General features: G+C 45.5%; 1 protein-coding gene and 1 pseudogene across 2 annotated transcripts; both read left to right on the forward strand.

Moving 5' to 3' along the window:
* Window positions 1-77: 77 nt before the first annotated feature.
* On the forward strand, window positions 78-3644 carry LOC310796111 (tubulin-specific chaperone D pseudogene; annotated as a pseudogene). The gene has a single exon. The product of its transcript is annotated as a tubulin-specific chaperone D pseudogene (transcript).
* Window positions 3645-14825: 11181 nt separating this feature from the next.
* Window positions 14826-22368, forward strand: LOC310796450 (urokinase-type plasminogen activator-like). Its single transcript, XM_083658629.1, has 11 exons — window positions 14826-14923; window positions 15569-15670; window positions 15803-15848; window positions 15936-16077; window positions 17463-17545; window positions 17663-17776; window positions 17920-18115; window positions 18749-18900; window positions 20092-20232; window positions 20350-20498; window positions 20890-22368. The coding sequence occupies exons 2-11, from the start codon at window positions 15620-15622 to the stop codon at window positions 21082-21084; spliced, it is 1269 nt and encodes a 422-aa protein (XP_083514755.1). The 5' UTR covers window positions 14826-14923; window positions 15569-15619; the 3' UTR covers window positions 21085-22368.
* Window positions 22369-25994: the final 3626 nt, after the last annotated feature.

Genomic DNA, 25994 nt, shown 5'->3' on the forward strand with positions numbered 1-25994 from the left:
GATGACATCATCAGTAGATGTTAGGATTATTAGGAACCAGAGATTTTCCCTCGTACAAAGTACGAAGTCCAGCAAAAATGGTTATACAGGAGACAGAGAATCGGTCTAACGGTGCTTATGGAGGAGGTGAACCAGACGACGTGATTGCCCAAGCTAGTGTTTTGGGGGGTTTCAGTGAGAGTGCCGAGATCCGAGCCTTGATCGCCCGCCTGCCGGACGTCCATGCAGACCTCATGTCAAGGGAGTCTGCTAGACAGAGATTCCTGCTAATAATGAACAGATATCAGGAGCAGCCTCATCTGCTGGATCCACATCTAGAATGGATGTTGAACATGATATTGGATTTAGTGAGGGGTGAGAAGTCTCCTGCCTTACTGGTTCATCTGGGCTTCAAGTTTCTCTACATCATCTCTAAGGTAAGAGGCTATAAAGTCTTCATGCAGCTGTTTCCTCATGAGGTGGTCGATGTCCAGCCAGTTCTGGACCTGCTGTCCTGGCAGGATCCCAAAGACACTGGGATTTGGGAAACTCGCTACATGCTGCTGTTATGGCTGTCTATGACCTGCCTCATACCCTTTGACCTTTCACGTCTGGATGGCCATCCGTATTCTGATTGTAGCCAGGCCAGAGAGCCCATCATGGAGCGCATCCTAGCTATTGCTAAGTCTTACTTAACCGTCACCGACAGCTGCAGGGATGCTGCATCTGTGTTGGTGTCAAGGTTCATGACATGCCTTGATGTGAAGAAGAGGCCCCTGGGAGACTTCTTGGACTGGAGCCTCACCACTATAGCACAGGCCAATGATCAGTCAATGGGGGGCCGAGTAGTAGTGCTGGATGGTGCTCTGCAGTCTCTGGCACAGCTTTTCAAACATGGAAAACAAGATGACTTACTACAGTATGCTCCTACAGTTCTGCAGTGTCTGGAGCAGAAGCACATTTTAGAGAGCAGCCAGGCCAATCTGAGGAAGCTGAGTGTCAAACTGATCCAGAGGCTTGGCCTCACCTTCCTGAAGCCGCATCTGGCCAAATGGAGGTACCAGAGAGGAAGCCGCTGCCTAGCAGCCAACCTCTCCCTGTCCCGGTCTACATCAACCGTTGCGGCTGTGACTCCTGATATTGAGATGCAGGACCAGGAGGACTACGACATTCCCGAAGAAGTGGAGAACGTTATTGAGAAACTGTTGGTGGGACTGAAAGACAAATTGACAATTGTGCGTGAGTCTGCAGCTAAGGGCATTGGGAGGGTGACTGAGAGGCTTCCCAAGGAGCTGGCAGATCAGGTGGTTGGATCAGTGCTGGACTGTTTCAGCTTTCAGGAAACAGACAACACTATGCATGGAGGTTGTTGGGCGCTGGCAGAGCTGGGCAGGCGAGGCCTGCTGCTGCCCTCCAGACTGCCAGATGTTGTCCCACTCATTCTGAAGGCCCTGACCTATGAGGAGAAGAGGGGCGCGTGCAGTGCCGGTTCCAACGTGCGTCATGCTGCCTGCTATGTGTGCTGGTCCTTCGCTAGGGACTATGAACCTAGAGAACTCAAGCCTTTTGTCACTCAGATTGCCAGTGCTTTGCTGATCACAGCCATGTTTGATCGAAACGTCAACTGCCGAAGAGCTGCCTCCGCTGCTTTCCAGGAGAATGTGGGCAGACAGGGCATATTTCCTCATGGGATCGACATCGTAACTGCAGCAGACTACTTTGCTGTTGGGAATCTCAACAACTGCTATTTGACCATTAGTGTCTACATAGCTAGTTTCCCAGAGTACACCAACGCTATGATAGACCATTTGGTCGCCATGAAGATCAACCACTGGGATGGGGTGATCCGAAAGCTTGCCACCAAAGCTCTCCACAACCTGACGCCTCAGGCGCCTGATTATATGGTAACAACAGTTTTGCCCCGTCTGTTGCCTATGGCGATGGGTATTGACCTGCACGGTCGCCATGGAGCCATCCTGGCATGTGCAGAGGTCACACATGCTCTGTACAAACTGGGCACTCAGACCGACAGGCCTGTGTCGGACTTCATCTCCTCAGAATGTGTGGATGCATTCAAGAATATTCACCGCACACTCCTTGACAGAAAGCAGTACAAGGGTCATTATGGTGGTGAGCTGATGAAGTCAGCAATGTGCACTCTCATAGAAAAGTTGTCCATGTCCAAAATGCCTTTCAAGGACGAACCAATTATTACTGGCTGGCAGTGGATCATTGATGACTCTGTAAAGGATGGCATCATGGATGCTGCAGCTTTGGCCTTGCCCGCCTTGTGTGAGGAGTATTACCAGACGCAGTCAGGCCAGGCCGACACTCAAGTGCAAGATGCCCTGGTATCCCAGTACATTGCAGGCCTGAAAGGTCCAGAGATGCTGGCTCGTTGTGGATCTGCCCTCGCCCTGGGCAGTCTGCCGAGATTTATGATTCGTAGAAAACTGCAGCAGATCCTACAGGGCCTCCAGCAGGCGTGCGGTGTCGGCCAGAAGGACGTGAGTTTTGCAGAAGCCAGGAGAGATGCAGTCAGGGCCTTGGCTCAAGTGTGTGTGAAGGCAGGTGTCTGTGCCCACGGCTCCCCCGACTCGGTTCTGTGCTCTGAGAACACAGCGCAGGTGTACGGCGCCCTGCTCGACACCATGAATGACTACACCGCAGACAGCAGAGGGGATGTCGGGGCCTGGGTGAGAGAGGCAGCGATGACCAGTCTGGAGGACGTGACTATGGTGGTGGTCAGTGGCGCTCCAGAGCTACTTTCGCCAGAGCTGGTGAAGTGCATGATGTGCTGCCTGGCTCAGCAGGCAGCGGAGAAGATCGACCGCTACAGAGCCCACGCGTGGAATGTCTTCCTGCGCCTCCTCCACAGCACAGAGCCGGAAGTGCCTCACATCCCGCACCGACAGGAGCTGCTGAGCATTTTCCCCGATGAGACGACGACGGGCCTGAACTGGAATTCTCCGTCCCAAGCCTTCCCCTATATCACCCAGCTGCTGAGACTGCCTCAGTACCAGTACCACACCCTGCTGGGCCTCACTGTGTCTGTGGGAGGGATCACCGAGTCCACAGTACATTTTTCTTCCCAGTCGCTGTACAGCCATCTGACGGGGATCCAGCACGACAGTGCTGCCATGGGACAGTTTGGAGACACGCTGCTGCGCATCTTCAAAGATCATCTCTGCAATGACAGGGTGTCCGTTCCTTTCCTCAAGATGCTGTATCTGCTGCTCACGGCGGGCTACTTTAGGATCTTCGCCGCGCAAGAGAGTCACCAGTTCTGCGTGGACCTGTTGACTCTTTGCAAAAAGATCAGGAAGTCCAAGGCTATTCTGAAGCTGCTGCCCTGTATAGCTGTGTTCTGTGCGTTGATGCAGTTTCAGGGGGAGGTGAGGAAGAAAGTCTTGTCCCAGCTGCTGACGCTGCTCTGCCATCCCTTCCTGGTGATCAGGAAGACCACCGCCGGCAAGATGTATGATATGTTGTTGCTCTACGATGACATCATTGATCCGACGGTGTTGGAGAGGGTCAGGGAAGTGCTCGCTGATACTAATTGGGAGAGTGACATTGCCACGGTACGGACTCACAGGAATGAGCTTTGTGAATTGTTGGACGTCCCCAGGTGTCAGGTGGCTACATTCGTGCAGAAACGCCTATAACAGCGCTGAGAAATGCACATAAGGTTCTTAGCGACGGACTGTTAATTTGCACGTTTCAAGATTCAATTAAGGTCCCAGAAGGGCAAATTGATTTGCAGCGAGCGTAAAAAACACAGAGACACAAGGCACATGTGGCATATCTCACATGATTAAAATAAACATTAAACAAACACAATGCAGCAGTTTAAAGTGCACAGCAGTGCGAAGTGCAAGTAGATGCTAAAGTGAGGCTAAGAAATTGCCCTGACTCTCAGCGCAATACATTTCAAGAGGATGCTACAATGTATCATTTGGTGCCCCGTCTATGTGCCGACAGCCCGCAATGCCGATAGCCCACGAGCAGAACCAGCTGAGCAAGGCGGCGTGCAGCGTGTCGGGGGACCAGCCGGAGCTAACCTCTCCCAGTCCCACCCCCCATAACCTCCCCCAGACCCTAACCCTAAACCTAACCTCTCCCACCACCCCCACCCCCACGCCTAAACCTAACCTCCCCCCAGACCCTAACCCTAAACCTAACCTCTCCCACCCCCCATGCCAAAACCTAACGCCCCCCAGACCCTAACCCTAAACCTAACCTCTCCCACCCCCACGCCTAAACCTAACCTCTCCCACCCCCACGCCTAAACCTAACCTCTCACGCCTAAACCTAACCTCCCCCAGACCCTAACCCTAAACCTAACCTCTCCCACCCCCCATGCATAAACCTAACCTCCCCCAGACCCTAACCCTAAACCTAACCTCTCCCACCCCCACGCCTAAACCTAACCTCTCCCACCCCCCACGCCTAAACCTAACCTCATGCCTAAACCTAACCTCCCCCAGACCCTAACCCTAAACCTAACCTAACCTGCAGGATACATACATACCTCTAGGTTGTATAACAAAAACTGAATGACTGAAAGACAAAACTGAACAGCGAGTCCCAAGTCAACTGAACAGCACAGCAGCAACAGTAAACTGCATTATATTCTCACCTCAGGCAGGCACAAAGGAGTTTTTATACCTATTTTTCTTAGCTAGAGGGGCACGAAGGCAAAGGCCAGATGGAAGCAGTTCGTATTCGGAGCTCAGAGGGTGGGCATCGTCTGAGCGGATGGACTTGACTATTTTCAGCACCTGTCTATTAAAAATATTGTCCAGGCTACTGAATTGGACTCCGGTTATTTTCGAAGCCACCTTCACTATTCTCCCGAGGGAGTTCTTGTCTTTTATGCCAAGGTTACCGTACCAACAAATGATAGAGAAAGAAATGACAGACTCAACAAAAGCACAATAGAACAATTTCAACAAGGTCCTGTCAATCTGGAATTTGGCCAGTTTCCAGAGACAAAAGAGACGCTACTGACCTTTTTTGTACAGCATGTCAGTATTTAGGTCGAATTTCAGTTTGCTGTCGATGATAGTGCCTAGATATTTATAATCGTTTACCAGATCGACAGTCTGACTGACCATTGACAATACTTCTCTGAGGAACAGGGGCGGAGCATCTCAAATCGATACAAATCTCTTTCATTTTGGAAACGTTGAGTTGTAGGAAAGCTTCCTCACACCAAGATACAAAATCATCAATAACTTGGCCATGGCCAACGTCCTCATCATCAAGCAGGCTGACAATGACAGAATCGTCAGCATACTTGACGATGAATCTGTCGGCATAGCGGCTACGATGGTTCATGCAATGGTTCTGAAAGGCTTGTCCGAATCGTTTAAGCCCTTCTCCATCCACATACTGTAACGCAGGGTGATGAGAAGATAACTTTTGCTGAGTTTAAAACCAAGCTGAGAAGTTTGGAAAGCACGGAGAAGTTTAATGGCAACCCGAATGATGACAACGTGATGAAGACAAGCAGCTCAAAAGTGAGAATGAGGCGGAAAGCTCGGAGATAATCTGGTACAACTGCGGCCAAAAGGGACACAAGGCCCAGACATGTAACATTACTGACGGCCATTTTTGGGGGGGTATTTTCATAGGAATCTTGAGCCCAAAATGTAAATTAATTGTTTGTTTGTTTTTTACCTGCACTCTGGGCTAAGTGGTAGGGCCAAGGGGTGAATTGGGGTTGGGCCTAAGTGTCAGTCAGTGTGTGGCTTATGATTGAAATAAACTGACTAAGATGAAAATTAAAAATATTTTCTCTATAATTTTAGTTTATTTTAGTTACTTTTGTAAATACACAATACAGTTGGTTATTTTTTTGAAAGCCTTGTTTTTATATTTTTCACACATAAATTAATAAATATAATAAATAAAATCCCCCCCCCCAATATGTAGCCTATAGGCTGGGCAAGAATGGATTGTCCTGACCCAAAACCAGCTTTATGTTTTATGTTTAGATTCCTATGAGATATATTGCAGAGGGCTGGCTGCCCACACAACTTGGTATAGGATGAATCAACATAGCACACATTCTGAAGGACATTCTATTTATATATCAAACACTCAAAACACTCAAATAAAATGTGAGTCATAACGTCCTGCGGTAGGCTTCGGTAGGTAGTTACTTCCTCATTGTTCTCTATATTGATGCATTTCCTACGTGCAACCTCCCACTGCCTGTATAGGAGCTGTTTCTCAACCCTGTGTGTTGTGCGCTCCATGTCGGTTAGGGGAATCACATGGCACTGAAATAAGAAAAATACACATAGTTCCAATTTAAATGTGTGTATTTGTGTGTGTGTGTGTGTGTGTGTGTGTGTGTGTGTGTGGGGGGGGTGTGTGTGTGTGTGTGTGTGTGTGTGTGTGTGTGTGTGTGTGTGTGTGTGTGCATGCCTGTGTGTGTGTGTGTGTGTGTGTGTGCGTGCGTGCGTGCGTGCGTGCGTGTGTGTGTGTGTGTGTGTGTTACTGAGTACTGACACAGGATGCCTAGAAGTTGCATGTGGAAAGTTTTACTGGTTACCAGATAAACAATCAAACACATCATATCACACCTCCAACACACACTTACCACAGAGAAGAATATTTAGAGAGGGTGAGGTCAGGTGTGAACACATGTTACATTTAGGCCTACATTTTAAGTGTTTAGCCGAGGCTCTTCGCACAACAAACTTTAGTTCATGGAAGCAGCCAATAGTAAGCAACATATTCCGGTCACCCTTGAGTCAGCGTAGCGTGTAAGAGAATGCTAGAAAAAGCAAAAGAGAAAGAATGAGCAGCAAGGACAGAGTTAGTGGGGATTTTCTCATGTTTGAGCAAGTAGACGAGGAGGAGAGCGGGAAGAATGATACAGGGGGGAGTTAGGTAAGACATGTGAGGTACGCTACAGCTGGTACAGATGAGTTTTCAGCCCAGGGCAGAGGATGGCGGGGGACTGGTGTCCTGACGTGACCGGCGAAGATGGGAAGGGGGGGTGACTGGTGTCCTGACGTGACTGGGGTTGTCCTTCCACCATTATGGAGCCAGGAGCGAGAAGAGTTGTTTCAAGACCAAACTATGGAAATCAAAGCTGGGAATGTTATGTCTATGCTTATTGTGAAAGCATATTCATTGTGAAACCTCTACCTCACATTTTCAATTTATCATAGGAAAATGGATCATTATACCATCAGGCAAGGCTGATGGCCCTGACGGTGGTGGTGGTGGTGCCCCCCAGCTGTGTGGAGTGCTTCAACAGGTCTCCAACATGAGCCTGAGTCTCCAAAGGGTCCCCGTGCTGTGGAAGGCGTCCTGCATCGTTCCTGTGCTGAAGGCGCCACGTCCCAGTGGCTCCAAGGACTACAGGCCGGTGGCTTTGACCTTTGACCTCCCACATCATGAAGACCCTGGATAAACTTGTCCTGGAGCATCTCCAGCCCATGGTCAAGCATGGGCGGAGTTAATGGGGGGCCAGGGTGGCCAGGCCCCCCCAAAAATAATAATAATAATAATAATTGCTCACCATTGTAAAACTTCATCTCCATACAATACCATAAGCATCACAGGTATCTCTTTGCTAAAGCTGTGACAGGGGGGCCTCTGACAGGGCCTTGCTGCAGCCCCCCCCCTCCCTCCCCAGTCACATCTGGCAGGCCAAAACTAATTTTCTTTCATACTCATTATGTCATCTTTCCAAAAAAGCCTTCAAAACCCTCTCTCATCTATTTTAATGTTTTCTCTCTTTATTAAAGTTGTTTTATCCTGTATTTGTAAAGTGTCTTTGAGCAACAGTGAACAGTGAAGCGCTATATAATATACATTTCATTACTAAACATACAATAATGAGTATTAATGTTCTGTAATTCTACTCCTATTCTAATATTTCTTATATTTCCATTCTTATACTGTACTTAATAAACAATAATAATAATAATAATAATACATTTATTTTATATAGCGCTTTTCAATAACTCAAAGTCGCTTTACAGAATACAAGGGTCAAACATAAAACATAACAGAGACAGACATAAAACACAGACAAACAACAAAAGGAAAGGAAGGGGGGGGGGGGGGGTTGCGGGGGGGGGGGGGGGGGGGTGGCCATAGCAACCAGAGAGCAGCAGCAGCCAAACGCGCCAGCGTTCACTCAACCGGAGCAGGGCCAACCTCCGAACATAAAACACAACAGAGACAGACATAAAACACGGACAAACAACAAAAAGAAAGGAAGGGGGAAGGGGGGGGGGGTTGGCCACAGCAACCAGAGAGCAGCGGCAGCCAAACGCGCCAGCGTTCACTCAACCGGAGCAGGGCCAAACTCTGAACATAAACATAACAGAGACAAACATAAAACACAGACAAACAACAAAAAGAAAGGAAGGAGAGGGTAGGACTGTGCATGCATGTCCATGTATGTATGTGGGCCCAAGAGTCATTGGAGTTATAGTTATAGTCATAAAGAGTTATATAGAGCAGGGTGGATGGAGTGGGCCTCAGGCTGCAGAGCAGGGTGGATGGAGTGGGCCCCAGCCCCAGGCCACAGCTAGCAGAGCAGGATGGTGGAAGCCCCAGGCCATAGCTAGCAGAGCAGGATGGTGAAAGCCTCAGGCGACAGCTAGCAGAGCAGGATGGTGGAAGCCCCAGGTGACAGCTAGCAGAGCAGGATGGTGGAAGCCCCAGGCGACAGCTAGCAGAGCAGGATGGTGAAAGCCCCAGGCCATAGCTAGCAGAGCAGGATGGTGGAAGCCCCAGGTGACAGCTAGCAGAGCAGGATGGTGGAAGCCCCAGGTGACAGCTAGCAGAGCAGGATGGTGGAAGCCCCAGGCGACAGCTAGCAGAGCAGGATGGTGGAAGCCCCAGGCCACAGCTAGCAGAGCAGGATGGTGGAAGCCCCAGGCCACAGCTAGCAGAGCAGGATGGTGAAAGCCCCAGGCCACAGCTAGCAGAGCAGGATGGTGGAAGCCCCAGGCCACAGCTAGCAGAGCAGGATGGTGGAAGCCCCAGGCCATAGCTAGCAGAGCAGGATGGTGGAAGCCCCAGGCCATAGCTAGCAGAGCTGGATGGTGGAAGCCCCAGGCCATAGCTAGCAGAGCAGGATGGTGGAAGCCCCAGGCCATAGCTAGCAGAGCAGGATGGTGGAAGCCCCAGGCCATAGCTAGCAGAGCTGGATGGTGGATGGTGAAAAGCCCCAGGCCACAGCTAGCAGAGCTGGATGGTGGATGGTAAAAGCCCAGGCCAGGCTGAAGCTAGCAGATGATGGTCTGCAGCCTACTACAGGCTTAGGCTGGATCCAGTGCAGCAGAAAGAGTAGGCCGGGGTAGAGAGAATCAGTATGGGCCGGGGGTGGGTAAAGAATTTAGAGTTTAGTAGAGTTGGAGCATTGGGTACAATTGCCTATTGCCAATAATTAGAGAGAGACCCATGATGATGCCAGCCTTCAAATGAGATATTCCTCTAAATCTGGCTTCAAACCGGCAAAATTTCAAAGGTAAAAACGGCCAAAGAAATTTCGCTGGCGTCTGACTCCTGCAGAAGTGCCACCCCCCCCCCCCCCCCCCCCCCCCCCCCCCAAAGCTAAAAGTCAAATTCCGCCTATGTGGTCAAGCCCTTCTTGGACGTTGGACTCCGTCCATTTCGCCTACCAGCCTTGACTTGGAGTGGAAGATTTTGACGTAATTCTTTTTTCTTCCCAGTAATTATGAGTATGAATGTGACAATGTGTTTGTAACATGTCATCATTTACACCAGACTGGTGTCCTGACGTGACGGTCCTTCCACCATTATGGAGCCAGGAGGGAGAAGAGTTGATTCAAGACAAAACTATGGAAATCAAAACTGGGAACATTATGTCTATGCTTATTGTGAAAGCATATTATTGTGAAACCTCTACTTCACATTTTCAATTCCTCATAAGAAAATGGATCATTATACTTTCAGGCAAGGCTGCTGGCCCTGACGCTGTCAGCCCCAGGGTGCTCAAAGCCTGTGGTGCCCCCCAGCTGTGTGGAGTGCTTCAACAGGTCTTCAACATGAGCCTGAGTCTCCAAAGGGTCCCCGTGCTGTGGAAGGTGTCCTGCATCGTTCCTGTGGCGAAGGCGTCACGTCCCAGTGGCTCCAAGGACTACAGGCCGGTGGCTTTGACCTTTGACCTCCCACCTCATGAAGATCCTGGAGGAACTTGTCCTGGAGCATCTCCAGCCCATGGTCAAGCATGGGCGGAGTTAATGGGGGGCCAGGGTGGCCAGGCCCGCCCAGTCGTAAATAAATAAATAATAATAATTGCTCACCATTGTAAATCTCCATCTCCATCTCCATACAATACCATGCTCATACAATTTATATCCACTTTGATAAGCATCACAGGTATCAGAGGGGGGCCTCTGACAGGGCCTTGCTGCAGCCGCCCCCTCCCTCTGGAATGCCCTCCCCAGTCACATCTGACAGGCCAAAACTCATTGTCTTTCATACTCATTATGTCATCTTTCCAAAAAAGCCTTCAAAACCCTCTCTCATCTATTTTAATATTTTCTCTCTTTATTAAAGTTGTTTTATGCTGTATTTGTAAAGTGTCTTTGAGCACGGTCAAAAGCAACAGTGAACAGTGAAGCACTATATATAATATACATTACATTACTAAACATACAATAATGAGTATTAATGTTCTGTAATTCTACTCCTATTCTAATATTTCTTATATTTCCATACTTATACTTAATAAACAATAATTAGAGAGAGACCATGATGATGCCAGCCTTCAAATGAGATATTCCTCTAAATCTGGCTTCAAACCGGCAAAATTTCAAATGTAAAACGGCCAAAGAAATTTCGCTGGCGTCTGACTCCTGCAGTAGTGTCCCGTCCCCCCCCCCCCCCCCCCCCCCCCCCCCAAGTCAAACTCCGCCTATGTGGTCAAGCCCTTCTTGGACGTTGGACCCCGTCCATTTCGCCTACCAGCCTCGACTTGGAGTGGAAGATGCCGTCATCTATCTGATCAATTGCGCCTACGCCCACCTGGATAAGCCGGCGAGCACTGTGAGGGTCACTGTGAGGGTCACTGTGAGGGTCACTATGAGGGTCACTGTATCAGGCCGGCTCTACTGGGTGAGAAGCTGACAGCGATGCGGGTGGATGCCCCCCTCATGACCTGGATTGTTGACCCTCTGTCTGGCAGACCACAATGGCCTTATTCCCCCTTTGTTTTGACGTAATTATTTTTTCTTCCCAGTAATTATGAATATGAATGTGACAATGTGTTTGTAACATGTCATAATTTACACCAGTTGCTGAATCCCGGAGCTCTGGATTGTTGACTCTCTGTCTGGCAGACCACAATGGCCTTATTCCCCCCTGGTTTTGACGTAATTATTTTTTCTTCCCAGTAATTATGCGTATGAATGTGACAATGTGTTTGTAACATGTCATAATTTACACCAGTTGCTGAATCCCGGAGCTTTAGTCATTCAAAATGAGCCAATACAAAGGGTCATGGAAAAGCACCTAATGACTGTCTGCAACACAGGAAACATTGAGGACCACAGGAATGAGTCCGGAACACCTGGATGTTGTCACGTCCGGCTCCTACGTGTAAAAGTCACTGGGGTTTTTGTTTGGGTTGAATGCATGAAATAAGGTCTGTGGTTAACAAAAGTTTATAACACAGCAAAATTTATGTTCAGCAAGATAATCTTCACAAATAAGGCCCATTTTTATGATCTTCGAAGCGTAAATGTGTGTTTTTTTTACACGATATTCAGAAAAGGCTTTAAAAGTAATAAAGGTGCTTTTCATTTGGGAAGATTAATATCTTGCTGAACACAAACTTTACTGTTTCATAAACCTTTGTTAACCACAGACCTTATTTCTTGCATTTAAGTAAGGGATAATGTATATTGAGGCGGTGATTACGGGGAAATAATGACCGACAGGTGGATTGAGCCCGACGCGCCAGCGGAGGGCTTAATCGTTCACCTGAAGGTCATTATTTCCCAGTAATCACCGCCTCAATATACATTATCCCGCTTAGAACACGGCCTACAACTAAATCATTCAATAATCTGACAAAAATAATTATTCAAATAGATTTTTTAATAGCGTTTTCAACGACAAAGCGGTTTCATTCGTAATTGGCACACAAGACACCACAGCTGCAACTGGTTGGCCTAATTAGTAGTGTCTTGCTGACAAAAAGCTCTTATCAACTGATTAATCCAGGTGTGGCAGAGCAGCGGTCGGTTGTCGAGAAATAATGACCGGTGAATATTGTTGATTGACCAATCAGAATCGAGTATTCAAGAGAGCCGTGTTCTAACCTAAATTAAATGCGCATAGAAAAATGCCAATACGTAAGAACCAGGAAGCGCAGGGACTTCTGGGTAAACCTACAAAAATACATAATCTCTGCGGTATTCTATTTCAATTCAGACTTAAATGAAAGCAAATCAAACACAAAATGCAGATAAATGCACAAACGCAAAATGCATGCAGATAAACGCACATATGCAGAATTAAGGCCATAATAACTAATAACGAACACATTCACCTGCATCTCAACAGGATTTACAGCACAGCCACCTGAACTCAAAGCCAACAGCACAATGAAATTAATGAAAAATCCACCCGTATCTTAATACAGGCTCCAAAATGAACTGTTTTGTCCACCAGTCAAAGTGAATGTTCACATTTTACCAGCCACTCAATAGATTACCATTGGTTTTTTTGGATGGTGAGTGAAGCAAATCTACCAGCCACTTGCATATTTGACCAGCATTTGGCTGGTGGCTTTTGCTAATTTTGGACCCTGTCTGAATAACAAAGGATTTACAGTGCAGGTGCACTCAATTAAAGCCAAAAGCACAATAACCACATGGCACATAATAAAAGTGTTGGGGCCCTAAGGGATAATTTTGTCCTTGAGCCCCCCTAGAGGTCTGATTAGATTAGTCCAGCTAACAGCAGTCTTACTATCAGAGCTCATCTTGACCAGTTACTTCTAACATTAGAAAATAACATTTGAATCTATTCACCTTATTCACCACGCCCACTTTTTCTCTCTTCCGCGTTCAACGCAAACGTATTTGTTCTTCGGGTTCAGCGCTAGTTGCGTACTGTGGCTAATATTAGCCGCTAGTTAGCTATGTTATATGGCAGTAAAATGCCACTGAATTACCAAATTGATATAACTTTTAACCATTTCGAGTAACACTGTTTCCATACGGATCACCAGCGTTAGTTTGTTGTTTATAACGTGGCTATATTCATAACGTTTTCTATCTCGGATGCGTTATTTCGAATCCCACATAGGTTACGCTGGCGCAAAACGTGTGGGTTTCAGGACGAAACAGTCTCGAGCCACTAACGTCATCTTTAGAGCACAATATTCCTGGAATGCAAGTTTAACTAAACAGTTACATGTCCTCTGCATTCTACATAAAATTAAGATATTACGAGTTGTTTTATTTTGTATGTTACATACTTATTGGCCAAGATATGTCAGTTTATGGGGGAGTAATTCTGCCAGTTTAGGAGGGGAGTGTGGGCGGCCATCTTGCCTGCGGGGTTTTTTGGCAAGTCTAAAACGGAAATACTATTACGAAATGACGTAATGCGGAAGCGTCCATGTGTGGGCAAAGAATAAGGTGATGGCCGAGGTATTTCATGGGAATATTAACACGCTAATCTATTATTGACCTAATATTAATTAGGATATGAATAGGTTATTAGAAATGATGTGATCATGCATATGTCAGCATGCAGTTAACTTCTGAGCTGTTCTTGTTCTTGTCGAGTGCAAAGTGGGCTTTTTAGGTGTGAAAAGGGTGGAGGTGTTTAGGCCCTTTTGGCAGCAGACAGGCGGGTTTCCGCAGTTATTTGTCGTGTGAACACACGTCTTTCTGTCCACTCAGAGGCTCGTTTCTGAGAAGCGACAGGCAGGATGGGTGGGTGGGGGCTGGGGTGGGGGGGGTTCTAACTCCCAGGGGAGTCTAACTCCCACGGGTCCACACTAGTAATAATATAATATAGAAACTTTCATGGCTGTATGTGTGCAGACTGCAGACGTTTTGCTCTTCCTTTTGACACAGTAGCTAGTGTGTGCCTTGACCTTCCTATATCCACTCTTATGGGACAATTCAATTGAATTGAGTTGAATTATTCAAAGATGAACCTCGAACAGCCCTTCTATAGCAGTAGTGGTTCTCAAATGGGGGGTCCGGGAATCCCAAGGGGTCCTTGAGGGGGTTCCAGGGGGTCCCCAGCCAAAAGGGCGGTAATTTATTTAGCTATAATTATTATAGCTAAATAAATTACCGCCCTTTTGGCTAGTATAATTCCATTCATAAGTAACACAATGACTAATTTTGGTCATGGGTTTTACACACTTTCTGTAATAAAACATCTAAAAGCATCAATCTTATTATCATATGGGGGACCGTGGGACAAAATCCTATCAAATGGGGGTGCGTGGTCTCATCTTTGTCAATTTAGGGGTCCTTCATGTGAAACAATTTGAGAACCACTGTTCTATAGCTTTGGGTCATGTTTTGGGTGACCATATTTGGATGCTTTCTTACATGTGTTGCGTGTGGGCGGGAGTGTCATGTATGGCTGTATGTGTCACAAGAAATGACATATTCTGTGGTGAAGCATTTGCTGATCACTCATTCAATGTGACTGATGCTAAACCCCTCCCACCAACTGCCCCTGTGTTTTTATAAATAAGGGAGGCGACACGAGACGACCAGACAATCAGCAACTGTAACCCGAGAACTACTCAAATCAGTGACAGAGAAGCTCAAATCCTCCAGGATCCAGGATTAATCATCTCCAGCCACAATACATCATTCAAATTCAAGAATTGGACAAGATTGCAAGAGCAGATACCAGATAATCGACAAGAAGAACAACAAAGACCTCGGGTTTGGATTGTCAGGTGAGCAGATTTCACAAAGCTTCAGACGCTGTGGGGATTGTGTTGCACTTTGGCAATAACGGATCTTAAAAGATGTTATTTTTAAGCTGTTCTGTGAGTGACAACGAGTGAATTTAAATGAAGATGATAAAAAAAAACACACATTTTGGATACCACAATTGGATGCCAAAGTGTTTGGCTCCAGAGCAGGAAATAATATAGTTCATGTAACCATTTTCTTCTGATGCCACTCGCTCTACTGATACTGTATCCTACTGAGATAACAGTTAGACGTGTAAATCATTTGAAGTTGACATAATACAGAGCAGATATGATAGAGCGATGTGCAAAATGCTATGCAGCAATCAACGAGTCTCCGTGAACACTGCACTCGCTGTACAGATCAGACATGCACAGCGTGAGCCTGCTGTATCTGTTTTCAATGAGCGGCTGCAGACAGTGAGACACTGACGGTGGAGATGGTTACACTTAAAGCCAGACAACAGGAATCACGTGTTTCTCACACATGTCTCTATTCCTGCATGCAAGTGTCTGTGTGAACATTAACTCCATATATGGGAGAGAAAGGGGATGTTTTCAACGTGTTCGCTGAGATGTGCAGAATTCTTACTTTCCGTTTGTGATTTTTATTTCCTTTTTTTTAAGGTCAGACACCGAAGAATCCTCCTGCAAGGAGAAGAGGAACCAGAAGTGAAGATGCTGAAGCTGTTAGTCATTCTGGCGCTCACGGCCGTCGCTATCGACGCGGTAAGCAAACAATCAAAGGAAACAACTTTTTGGATTTCAATAGCCGGATTCTGACTTACACGTCCCCGTTGGGTTAGAAACCATCCTGTCGCCGTTAATCGGTCTGACCGAGTTTGTCGGCGTTCTTCTCAGGTCTTTACGAGGAGCTCCAGGAGGACGTCCCAGGACACTCGTAGTGGTAAGAGGACCTTCTAATCATGCCCTAACAGATGTTTCTCCATATTGCGCAGACCTTCTGTATGGACGTATGCTTGTCTCTTTGCAGTGCGCTCTTCAGAGACCTGTCTGTCGGGGGACGGCAGCGGCTACAGGGGGTCCGTCTCCGTGTCGGCACGCGGCCGCAGGTGCCGCAAATGGTACAGCTTTGAGCACATTGAAGACGGACTGGGCCCTCACAATTACTGCAGGTACACTGTCATAGCTACAGGCCTACATACGCCTCTACCTGTCAGGTACACTGTCATAGCTACAGGACTACATACACCTGTACCTGTCAGGTACACTGTCATAGCTACAGGACTACATACACATGTACCTGTCAGGTATACTGTCATAGCTACAGGACTACATACACCTGTACCTGTCAGGTATACTGTCATAGCTACAGGACTACATACACCTCTACCTGTCAGGTACACTGTCATAGCTACAGGACTACATACACATGTACCTGTCAGGTACACTGTCATAGCTACAGGACTACATACACATGTACCTGTCAGGTATACTGTCATAGCTACAGGACTACATACACATGTACCTGTCAGGTATACTGTCATAGCTACAGGACTACATACACCTGTACCTGTCAGGTATACTGTCATAGCTACAGGACTACATACACCTCTACCTGTCAGGTATACTGTCATAGCTACAGGACTACATACACCTCTACCTGTCAGGTATACTGTCATAGCTACAGGACTACATACACCTGTACCTGTCAGGTACACTGTCATAGCTACAGGACTACATACACCTCTACCTGTCAGGTATACTGTCATAGCTACAGGACTACATACACCTCTACCTGTCAGGTATACTGTCATAGCTACAGGACTACATACACCTCTACCTGTCAGGTATACTGTCATAGCTACAGGACTACATACACCTCTACCTGTCAGGTATACTGTCATAGCTACAGGACTACATACACCTCTACCTGTCAGGTATACTGTCATAGCTACAGGACTACATACACCTCTACCTGTCAGGTACACTGTCATAGCTACAGGACTACATACACCTCTACCTGTCAGGTACACTGTCATAGCTACAGGACTACATACACCTCTACCTGTCAGGTACACTGTCATAGCTACAGGACTACAGACACATGTACCTGTCAGGTATACTGTCATAGCTACAGGACTACATACACCTGTACCTGTCAGGTACACTGTCATAGCTACAGGACTACATACACCTGTACCTGTCAGGTACACTGTCATAGCTACAGGACTACATACACCTCTACCTGTCAGGTACACTGTCATAGCTACAGGACTACAGACACATGTACCTGTCAGGTATACTGTCATAGCTACAGGACTACATACACCTGTACCTGTCAGGTACACTGTCATAGCTACAGGACTACATACACCTGTACCTGTCAGGTACACTGTCATAGCTACAGGACTACATACACCTCTACCTGTCAGGTACACTGTCATAGCTACAGGCCTACATACACCTGTACCTGGCTGGCACCTGGTGACAAATGTGCTGGTGGAAGGTGTTGTGTGTGTTAATTGTGACTTTTTAATTGATTGGATTTGATTGGCAGGAATCCCGACGAGAGCTTGATGCCGTGGTGCCGTGTGAAGATAGGGAGGAGGATTTCCAGAGAGATGTGTGACATCCCCAAATGTAAGAGTGACACAAAACCACTGACTTGACCGCCCGATTTGATATCGAAACACTTCAGTGTTACTCTGCAGCGTCTGCACTGTTGGATTAACTCTGTGTGTTTTTGCTTCGATACAGGCCCCATTTCAACAGTAACGCCTACCGTGACAACAACAGTGGGTACAGTCGAACCTCCTGTTACAACAACAGTGGGTACAGTCAAACGTCCTGTTGCAACAGTGGTGGATACAGGTAGGTTCTTTGTTCTTATTTCAGATGCAATGATAATTGCATTGCAATTAGTAATGTCCGACCTTTAATGAGCTGTCGTTGACGTGTTATTGACGTGTTATTGACGTGTCATTGACGTGTCATTGACGTGTGTGTCCCTGTAGAGTTGACATGTGGTGAGAGGCTGGCTAGTGCGAGGCCACAGCGGAGGGTGTATAAGATCGTGGGCGGCTCGACCACAGCCATAGAGGCCCAGCCGTGGGTGGCGACCATCTTCCATAAGCGTCGCGGTTTCGGCTGTGGAGGCTCTCTCATCGCGCCTTGTTGGGTCCTCACCGCCGCACACTGCTTCCCTGATGGGTGAGACACACACACACACACACACAAGCCTTCACGCACACACACACACACACACACACACACACACACACACACACACACACACACACACACACACACACACACACACACACACACACACACACACACCTATCTATCTATATCTATCTATATATCGATCTATCTATCTATCATAAGTAATAATATTACTTATTACTTAATATTATTAATAATAATATTGAGTAGAAAGCTTTTGCATAGCTGAACTTTCCTATTCTATTGGCAGATATCTTTTTGTTAATTTTCTTTTTTTTTTCTTGATTTTGGTCAAAAAAATCTTGTTTTAATAAACACAACAAAAACAAAATCTTTTAAGAAAAATAGGTTTAATTTTCTTAAAACGTGATTTTGTTTTTCTTGTTTTTCTTAAAGCAAGATTAAATTGGCCAACATCAAGAGAAAAAAGAAACAAGCTAAATTATCTGCCAATGGTTAAGAAAATTCAGCTATGCAAGATGATTTCTCCTTGATATTGGAGTTAATACAAGATATTTTCATTTGATAAGATTTGAGCTGTGTGTATTAAATGCACATTAAATGTGTTTGTTGCAGTCCAGTGTGTAATAAATGTGTGTTTGTTTCCTTTCTGCTCAGTGAGCACACCAACACCCGGCATCTGAATGTATACTTGGGGAAGGGCTCCCTCTTTGAGACTGACATTGACAGAGAGCAGAAGTTCAATGTGGAGCAACTCATCATCCACCATCAATACAACAATTCCCTCGGCAACTACCTCAATGACATAGGTGAGCACATGAGTTCTGTGGGTACGTGCATGTGTAAGGTTAGATCACAGAGCAGTCTGTATATATGTAAGGTTAGATCACAGAGGAGTCTGTATGTATGTAAGGTTAGATCACAGAGCAGTCTGCATGTATGTAAGTTAGTTCTGTGGGTACGTGCATGTATAAGGTTAGATCACATAGCAGTCTGTATGTATGTAAGGTTAGATCACAGAGCAGTCTGCATGTATGTAAGTTAGTTCTGTGGGTACGTGCATGTATAAGGTTAGATCACAGAGCAGTCTGTATGTATGTAAGTTAGTTCTGTGGGTACGTGCATGTATAAGGTTAGATCACAGAGGAGCCTGTATGTATGTAAGTTAGTTCTGTGGGTATGTGCATGTATAAGGTTAGATCACAGAGGAGTCTGCATGTATGTAAGTTAGTTCTGTGGGTATGTGCATGTATAAGGTTAGGTCACAGAGCAGTCTGCATGTATGTAAGTTAGTTCTGTGGGTATGTGCATGTATAAGGTTAGATCACAGAGCAGTCTGTATGTATGTAAGTTAGTTCTGTGGGTATGTGCATGTATAAGGTTAGATCACAGAGCCGTCTGCATGTATGTAAGTTAGTTCTGTGGGTATGTGCATGTATAAGGTTAGATCACAGAGGAGTCTGCATGTATGTAAGTTAGTTCTGTGTGTACGTGCATGTATAAGGTTAGATCACAGAGCAGTCTGTATGTATGTAAGTTAGTTCTGTGGGTACGTGCATGTATAAGGTTAGATCACAGAGCAGTCTGTATGTATGTAAGTTAGTTCTGTGGTTACGTGCATGTATAAGGTTAGATCACAGAGGAGTCTGCATGTATGCAAGTTAGTTCTGTGGGTACGTGCATGTATAAGGTTAGATCACAGAGCAGTCTGTATGTATGTAAGTTAGTTCTGTGTGTACGTGCATGTATAAGGTTAGATCACAGAGGAGTCTGCATGTATGTAAGTTAGTTCTGTGTGTACGTGCATGTATAAGGTTAGATCACAGAGCAGTCTGTATGTATGTAAGTTGGGTCTGTGTGTACGTGCATGTTTAAGGTTAGATCACAGAGGAGTCTGCATGTATGTAAGATAGTTCTGTGGGTATGTGCATGTATAAGGTTAGATCACAGAGGAGTCTGCATGTATGTAAGATAGTCATAGTGTGTTTTCTGTATTTCAGCACTGTTGAGTATCAAGAGCAGCGACGGTGAATGTGCAGTGCGGACAGCGTCTGTGCGGACCGTTTGCCTCCCTCCTCCTCGCACGATGCTTCCTCCAGGATTCGTATGCAGAATCGCGGGATTCGGCAAGGAGAGATTTGGTAGAACTTCTAACCTTTAAACAAACTCTCTATTCAACCTTTAGTTTTAGACTGACTGATGTGCTGTCTCAGCCATTCTTATGATGCTCACAGCTGAACCTTGTGCCCCCCCTGCAGGCGGATTGCGGTACTCACGGCAACTGAAAGAGGGAAAGGTGAACCTGCTGTCCCCGAGCGTCTGTGCAAGCCAAGCTTACTATGGTAGTCGCATCACCGACGACATGTTCTGTGCTGGCAGCCCCGACTGGACCACTGATGCCTGCCAGGTGTGTGTGTGTGTGTGTGTGTGTGTGTGTGTGTGTGTGTGTGTGTGTGTGTGTGTGTGTGTGTGTGTGTGTGTGTGTGTGTGTGTGTGTGTGGGTGTGAGTGCGTGCGTGTGCGTGTGCGTGTGCGTGTGCGTGTGCGTGCGTGTGCGTGTGCGTGTGCGTGTGTGCGTGTGTGTGTGTGTGTGTGTGTATGTGTGTGCGTGCGTGCGTGCGTGCGTGTGTGGAGCAAGCCTGACTTGTGAGTGTGGTTGTTGACATGCTGCTGTAGGTAGGTAGATACTTTATTTATCCCGAAGGAAATTCATGTACCAGTGTGCGTGCGTGTGTGGAGCAAGCCTGACTTGTGAGTGTGGTTGTTGACATGCTGCTGTGTCCTCTCCTCTCCTCACAGGGTGACTCCGGCGGCCCCTTGGTGTGCGAGGCTTCAGGCCGGGCGTTTGTGTTCGGGGTGGTGAGCTGGGGCGAGGGCTGCGGCTGGGAGAACAAACCCGGGGTCTACACACGCATCACCAACTACAACGCCTGGATCTCCGAGAAGACGGCGCTCCCTGCGTACACAGCTGGAGTCATGTATCCCACAAAGTGATTGTGTGTGAGAAGCAGTGTTGGGGGTAACTCATTACAAAAGTAATATATTACATATAATATATTACTTTTAGCAGTAACTCAGTAATATAACTTATTACTTATAGAATTTCAGTAATATTATACCAGTTACTTTGTCAAGTAACTCAAGTTACAAATTGAGTTACATTTGATTAAATCAAAGCACATATTTAAAAAAGATACAATCATTTCCTAATCAAACTGTTTGTTTTTATGCAAATAACCATTATAGATGACAATAACAAAGGAAAAGATTAACATTTCGAATTTTGGATTGTTTACACTGCTTCTAGGCGGTTGAAATAAGTTTTTGGGATGGTTGTGGGGCAGCGATGTCATTCTGCTGCTGCTGTTGTTTTGGTAAAAGTAATGCAAAAGTAGCGTAATAAGTAACGAGTTACTCTACACAGAAAGTAATATTGTAAAGTAACCTATTACTTTCAAATGAAAGTAACTAGTAATATGTAGTATATTACATTTTGAAAGTAACTTGCCCAACACTGGTGAGAAGCCAGCGGGCACACAGCCTGAACATGGTTTTTATGGCATATTTGGCAGCTATTATCTACAGTATATAATGTATATCTATGGATTGTGTGGATCAGCGGATTGTGGCCACTTTGGCTTCAAAGTGCAGAGTAGCAGCTGACAGCATCACTATTAAACTATCATGAAAATACTTTTGCACAGTGCTTAGCATGGAGGTTGGTTGAGAGACGTGGTTTGTAATGTGTGTTTTGAATGTGTAAACCTGCATTTCAAAATACAGGTTTAGTGTAATATTCCAAAGTGTACAGTATTTTAAACATCTATTGTTTGTCAATCTTCTTATAATAAGAATGAGAAGTGTCCGTGGGCGTGTGAGCAGAACTTTGGCTATGCTGCTTTACGTGCGATCGGGCTGAAGCTTTCAGGAAGTGCAAAGAGCACCCGTGCGGGCGACTTGACGGAGCCAGATTTTGTGATGTTATCAGTGATGATGTTATCAGTGATGATGTCATCAGAGACAATGTCATCAGTGATGTCATCCTTCCTGGCTGAGGCTATAAGTTCAGTGAGGATGTAATCAGTGATGACGTCATCAGTGATGTCATAGAGCAGGTGAGGCCGCATAGCGGCCGAGCTGCATTATGCGACGCACAGTGGGCGAGCTGCAGGGCAGGCGAGGCCGCAAGTCCGCGCAGCGGGCGAGACTAGGAATCAAGCGTACGAGATTGCTAGTGTATATAATATTTAATATATTTTTTATTTACTTTTTTATTTTTGTGTGCTTATTTATTCCATTTATTTTATACATGTCTTCCTGTCAAGGGCTGGCCCTATACTGCTGAGTGTGACTTTGTAATAAATGAATACAATATTTGTATTACATATTCTTTTGTTTTTATTCACCTCCAAAACACACTCTCTCTCTGTTTCTTTCTTTCTTTCCTTCTTTCTTTCTTCTTTTTTGAACCTTTAGAACACAAATTAGAACACATCAAATACATTCATCTGAATAGTCTTAGCCCTCACACTCTCTCTCTCTCTTTCTCTCTCTCTCTCTCTCTCTCTCTCTCACACACACACACACACACACACACACACACACACACGCACACGCACACGCACCCACACACACACACACACACACACACACACACACACACACACACACACACACACACACACACACACACACACACACACACAGATATATACATATATATCATATATATATATATATATGTGTGTGTGTGTGTGTGTGTGTGTGTGTGTGTGTGTGTGTGTGTGTGTGTGTGTGTGTGTGTGTGTGTGTGTGTGTGTGTGTGTGTGTGTGTGTGTGTGTGTGTGTGAAGTAGTGGACGTAGGAAACTAGATGATCTGCTCTGTATGGGGTGAGTATGCTAATGTTATTAAAACATAATTTTGGCATCTTCCTTCCTGTGAAAGTGTCCCTCTGTCAAACACTAGAGGACGCTGTTGTGTAAAATTAATTTACTTGCTGCTCAGTAGCCTCTCACCGTAGGGCTAGGTCACAGAAAGAGTTCCTAAGCAGTAAGCTGTCAAATAGAGATGGAGCCAGTAGCTTTATAACTAAAGATGGCTATTGGTTCAAATCCTTAATACATGATAAAATACAATACAATACGATACAATACAATACAATACAATAGTCTTTAACCTGTCTTATATTCTTATTTTATTTGATCTTATATTTACTTCACATCTGGTTTCATTTTTAATCTCTTGTCTTCTGTTCCATGTACTCGCTTGGCATACGTATTTATCTTGTTTAAGTGCTACATAAATCATGTATTAGTAGAATAGAATAGAATAGAATAGAATAGAATAGAATAGAATAGAATTTTGTGTCAAATGTGTTTAAATATGAGGGGAAAGTACAGATTTGGACGTGACATTCTAAGCCTTGCGTTCATCTTTTTATGTGATATCAAAGTTAGATGTTATGCCACTATAGCCAATACCTTTGACTACATGTCCGTATTCCCAACCTGAGATAAGAGGTTTGGGATACTTCAGTGACAGTAGGGTGCTAAGGAGGGCCCTTCTCCTGTTACTGACCGGCAGGGAGACACAGACCACCCACTGAGGCCACAGAACACACCCACACACCAAGTAACTAAGGAACTTAGAAACAAACAGGTTGACTGATGAACTATCTCTCAGGGATACAGTAGTACAGTAGAATCCCCACTGCAATGCCACATGCCAAAAGTGAACCAGCACGAAGTAGCACGTGAATAGAGAGCCAAAGTGGAACGTCACTTCCTGCTTCAGCACTGTACCAGAGATTTTCACCCGCCATTTATTTTCCCATAGACATTTCATAAAATGCTTATAAAAATAGGTTTACTTGTTCAAACCAAACGGTTCAGATATATTTAGAAACAGGAGAGACCGCATAACATTTCACTCTGACCAAAATGTAAAAAATGTGTGGATTTAAAGAAAAAAAAAATCTATGTTGTTTTTTTAAGTTTTGGTCCGAGTGAAATATGTTCTATGGTCTCTCCCAATTCTAAATACAGTGCACTCCTCTTATAGTGATCACCTTGGGATGGACTTTTTTCTTTTTCTTTATTTCTCATGTAGATTACCATCTAATTGACATTTGTATATTTATTACATGAATACAGTTCATATGTAATGAAACTGACTGCTCCATTATTTAGGCTACTGAATGTTATTGACTTTAAAAATACATACAGTAAGTTAGGCCTCCAGCTGTTTCAAACACAGCGGTCTCGCGTAGATGCCGCCATCTCTCCACAGACAGAGATGTCGTGATCTCTGCATATACAGACAGATATGCACTGAGTATCACTGCTGTATCTCGTTGGCTCATTTTTGACAGTTTGTAAGTAAAAAATTACTGTAGTTTTTAGGGGTGTGCCACCTTAGGCACCTCACGATTCGATTCGATTACGATTAAGGGTGCTACGATTCGATTATTAAACGATTACGATTAATCACGATTTTCGATGCATCTTTTTCACCAAACAGGATTTTTTTTAAGCAAGGTATATTTGTCAGTATCCATTAATTAAAGTAAACAAACAAATGTACCTCCATTATCTTCAGTTGCGACTGAAGTCCACGCATCACATGTTACAGCCACCCTGCATGCTTTCTTCAGTGATTCCAGTTTCCAGTACTTCGGTTTTGGTCTCGTTTTACAGTTAAGGAACTGCTTTCCGGGCGAAATACCGTATTTTTTGCAAATAAAGCAAAAAAAAAAATGCAAAAAAAATTAAAAAAAAAAAAAAAAAATGCAATTTTTTGCAATTTTTTGCAAATCGATAATCGAACATTGTGAATCGATTTTAATCGTCACGTGACTAATCGCGATGCATCGATTATATGATTAATCGGCACACCCCTAGTAGTTTTGTAGTGACAAGGCCCAAAATGTGTGTGTGTGTGTGTGTGTGGGGGGGGGGGGGGTGTCTTATTAAGAGCCATATTTTTGCAGTGTACAAGTGGGAGTATGCATGTTGTCAGGGGACGGTCTCTTCGACTAAACATGGTGGTGCTGCAGTGAGCAGAGGCAGCAGGGAAGCAGCAGTGGCTGTTTATGTTTGCATGTGTCTAGCGGCTGCCTCACACCTCCTTGTATAATACCCCATACCTCTCCCAACTCCCACACCCCTCTTCAAAACAGAAACATGTCAGAGCGTTATTATATCCTCGTTATTGCACCAGCGCTCCAATCACAGCCACCCATCAATCAGTAGAAAAACATACACCGTTAGCAGGAACGCAGATCCCAGAAATCATGGGATCACTCAGCTCCGTCCAGCTGAACACCAACCAGTGGTGTAATATAACAAAAGTAATAATACTTTGTTACAGTACTTAAGTATTTCTTGGAGTCTCAGGACTTTACTTAATAGTATTTAATATTTCTGTCAACTTTCACTTTTACTGAAAAGCCAATAAAAATATTTGAATAATAATAACTTTCACTTTTACTGGGCGTCCGGGTAGTGGAGCGGTCGATTCCCTGCCTACCAACACGAGGGGTCGCAGGTTCGTGCCCTTGTGTTACCTCCGGCTTGGTCGGGTTGTCCATACAGGTACGATTGGCCGTGTCTGCGGGTGGGAAGCCGGAATGAGGGCATGTGTCCCCGTCGCTGCACTAGCACCTCCTCTGGTCGGCCAGGGCGCCTGTTCGGGGCGGAAGGGAACTGGTGGAAATAGCGTGATCAACCCGCGTGCTACGTCCTGTCGGTGAAGCTTGCTGCCGTCAGGTGAAAAGAAGCGGCTGGCAATTGCACATGTATCTGAGGAAGCATGTGTGTGTCTACGGCTCTCCCCAGATTGGCAGAGGGGGTAGCGACCGGGGCAGCAGGGAGAATTGTCCAAGTACAATTGGGGAGAAAATGG

The sequence above is a fragment of the Poromitra crassiceps genome, assembly GCF_964638095.1.
Source record: "Poromitra crassiceps genome assembly, chromosome: 22".
Taxonomy (NCBI): domain Eukaryota; kingdom Metazoa; phylum Chordata; class Actinopteri; order Beryciformes; family Melamphaidae; genus Poromitra; species Poromitra crassiceps.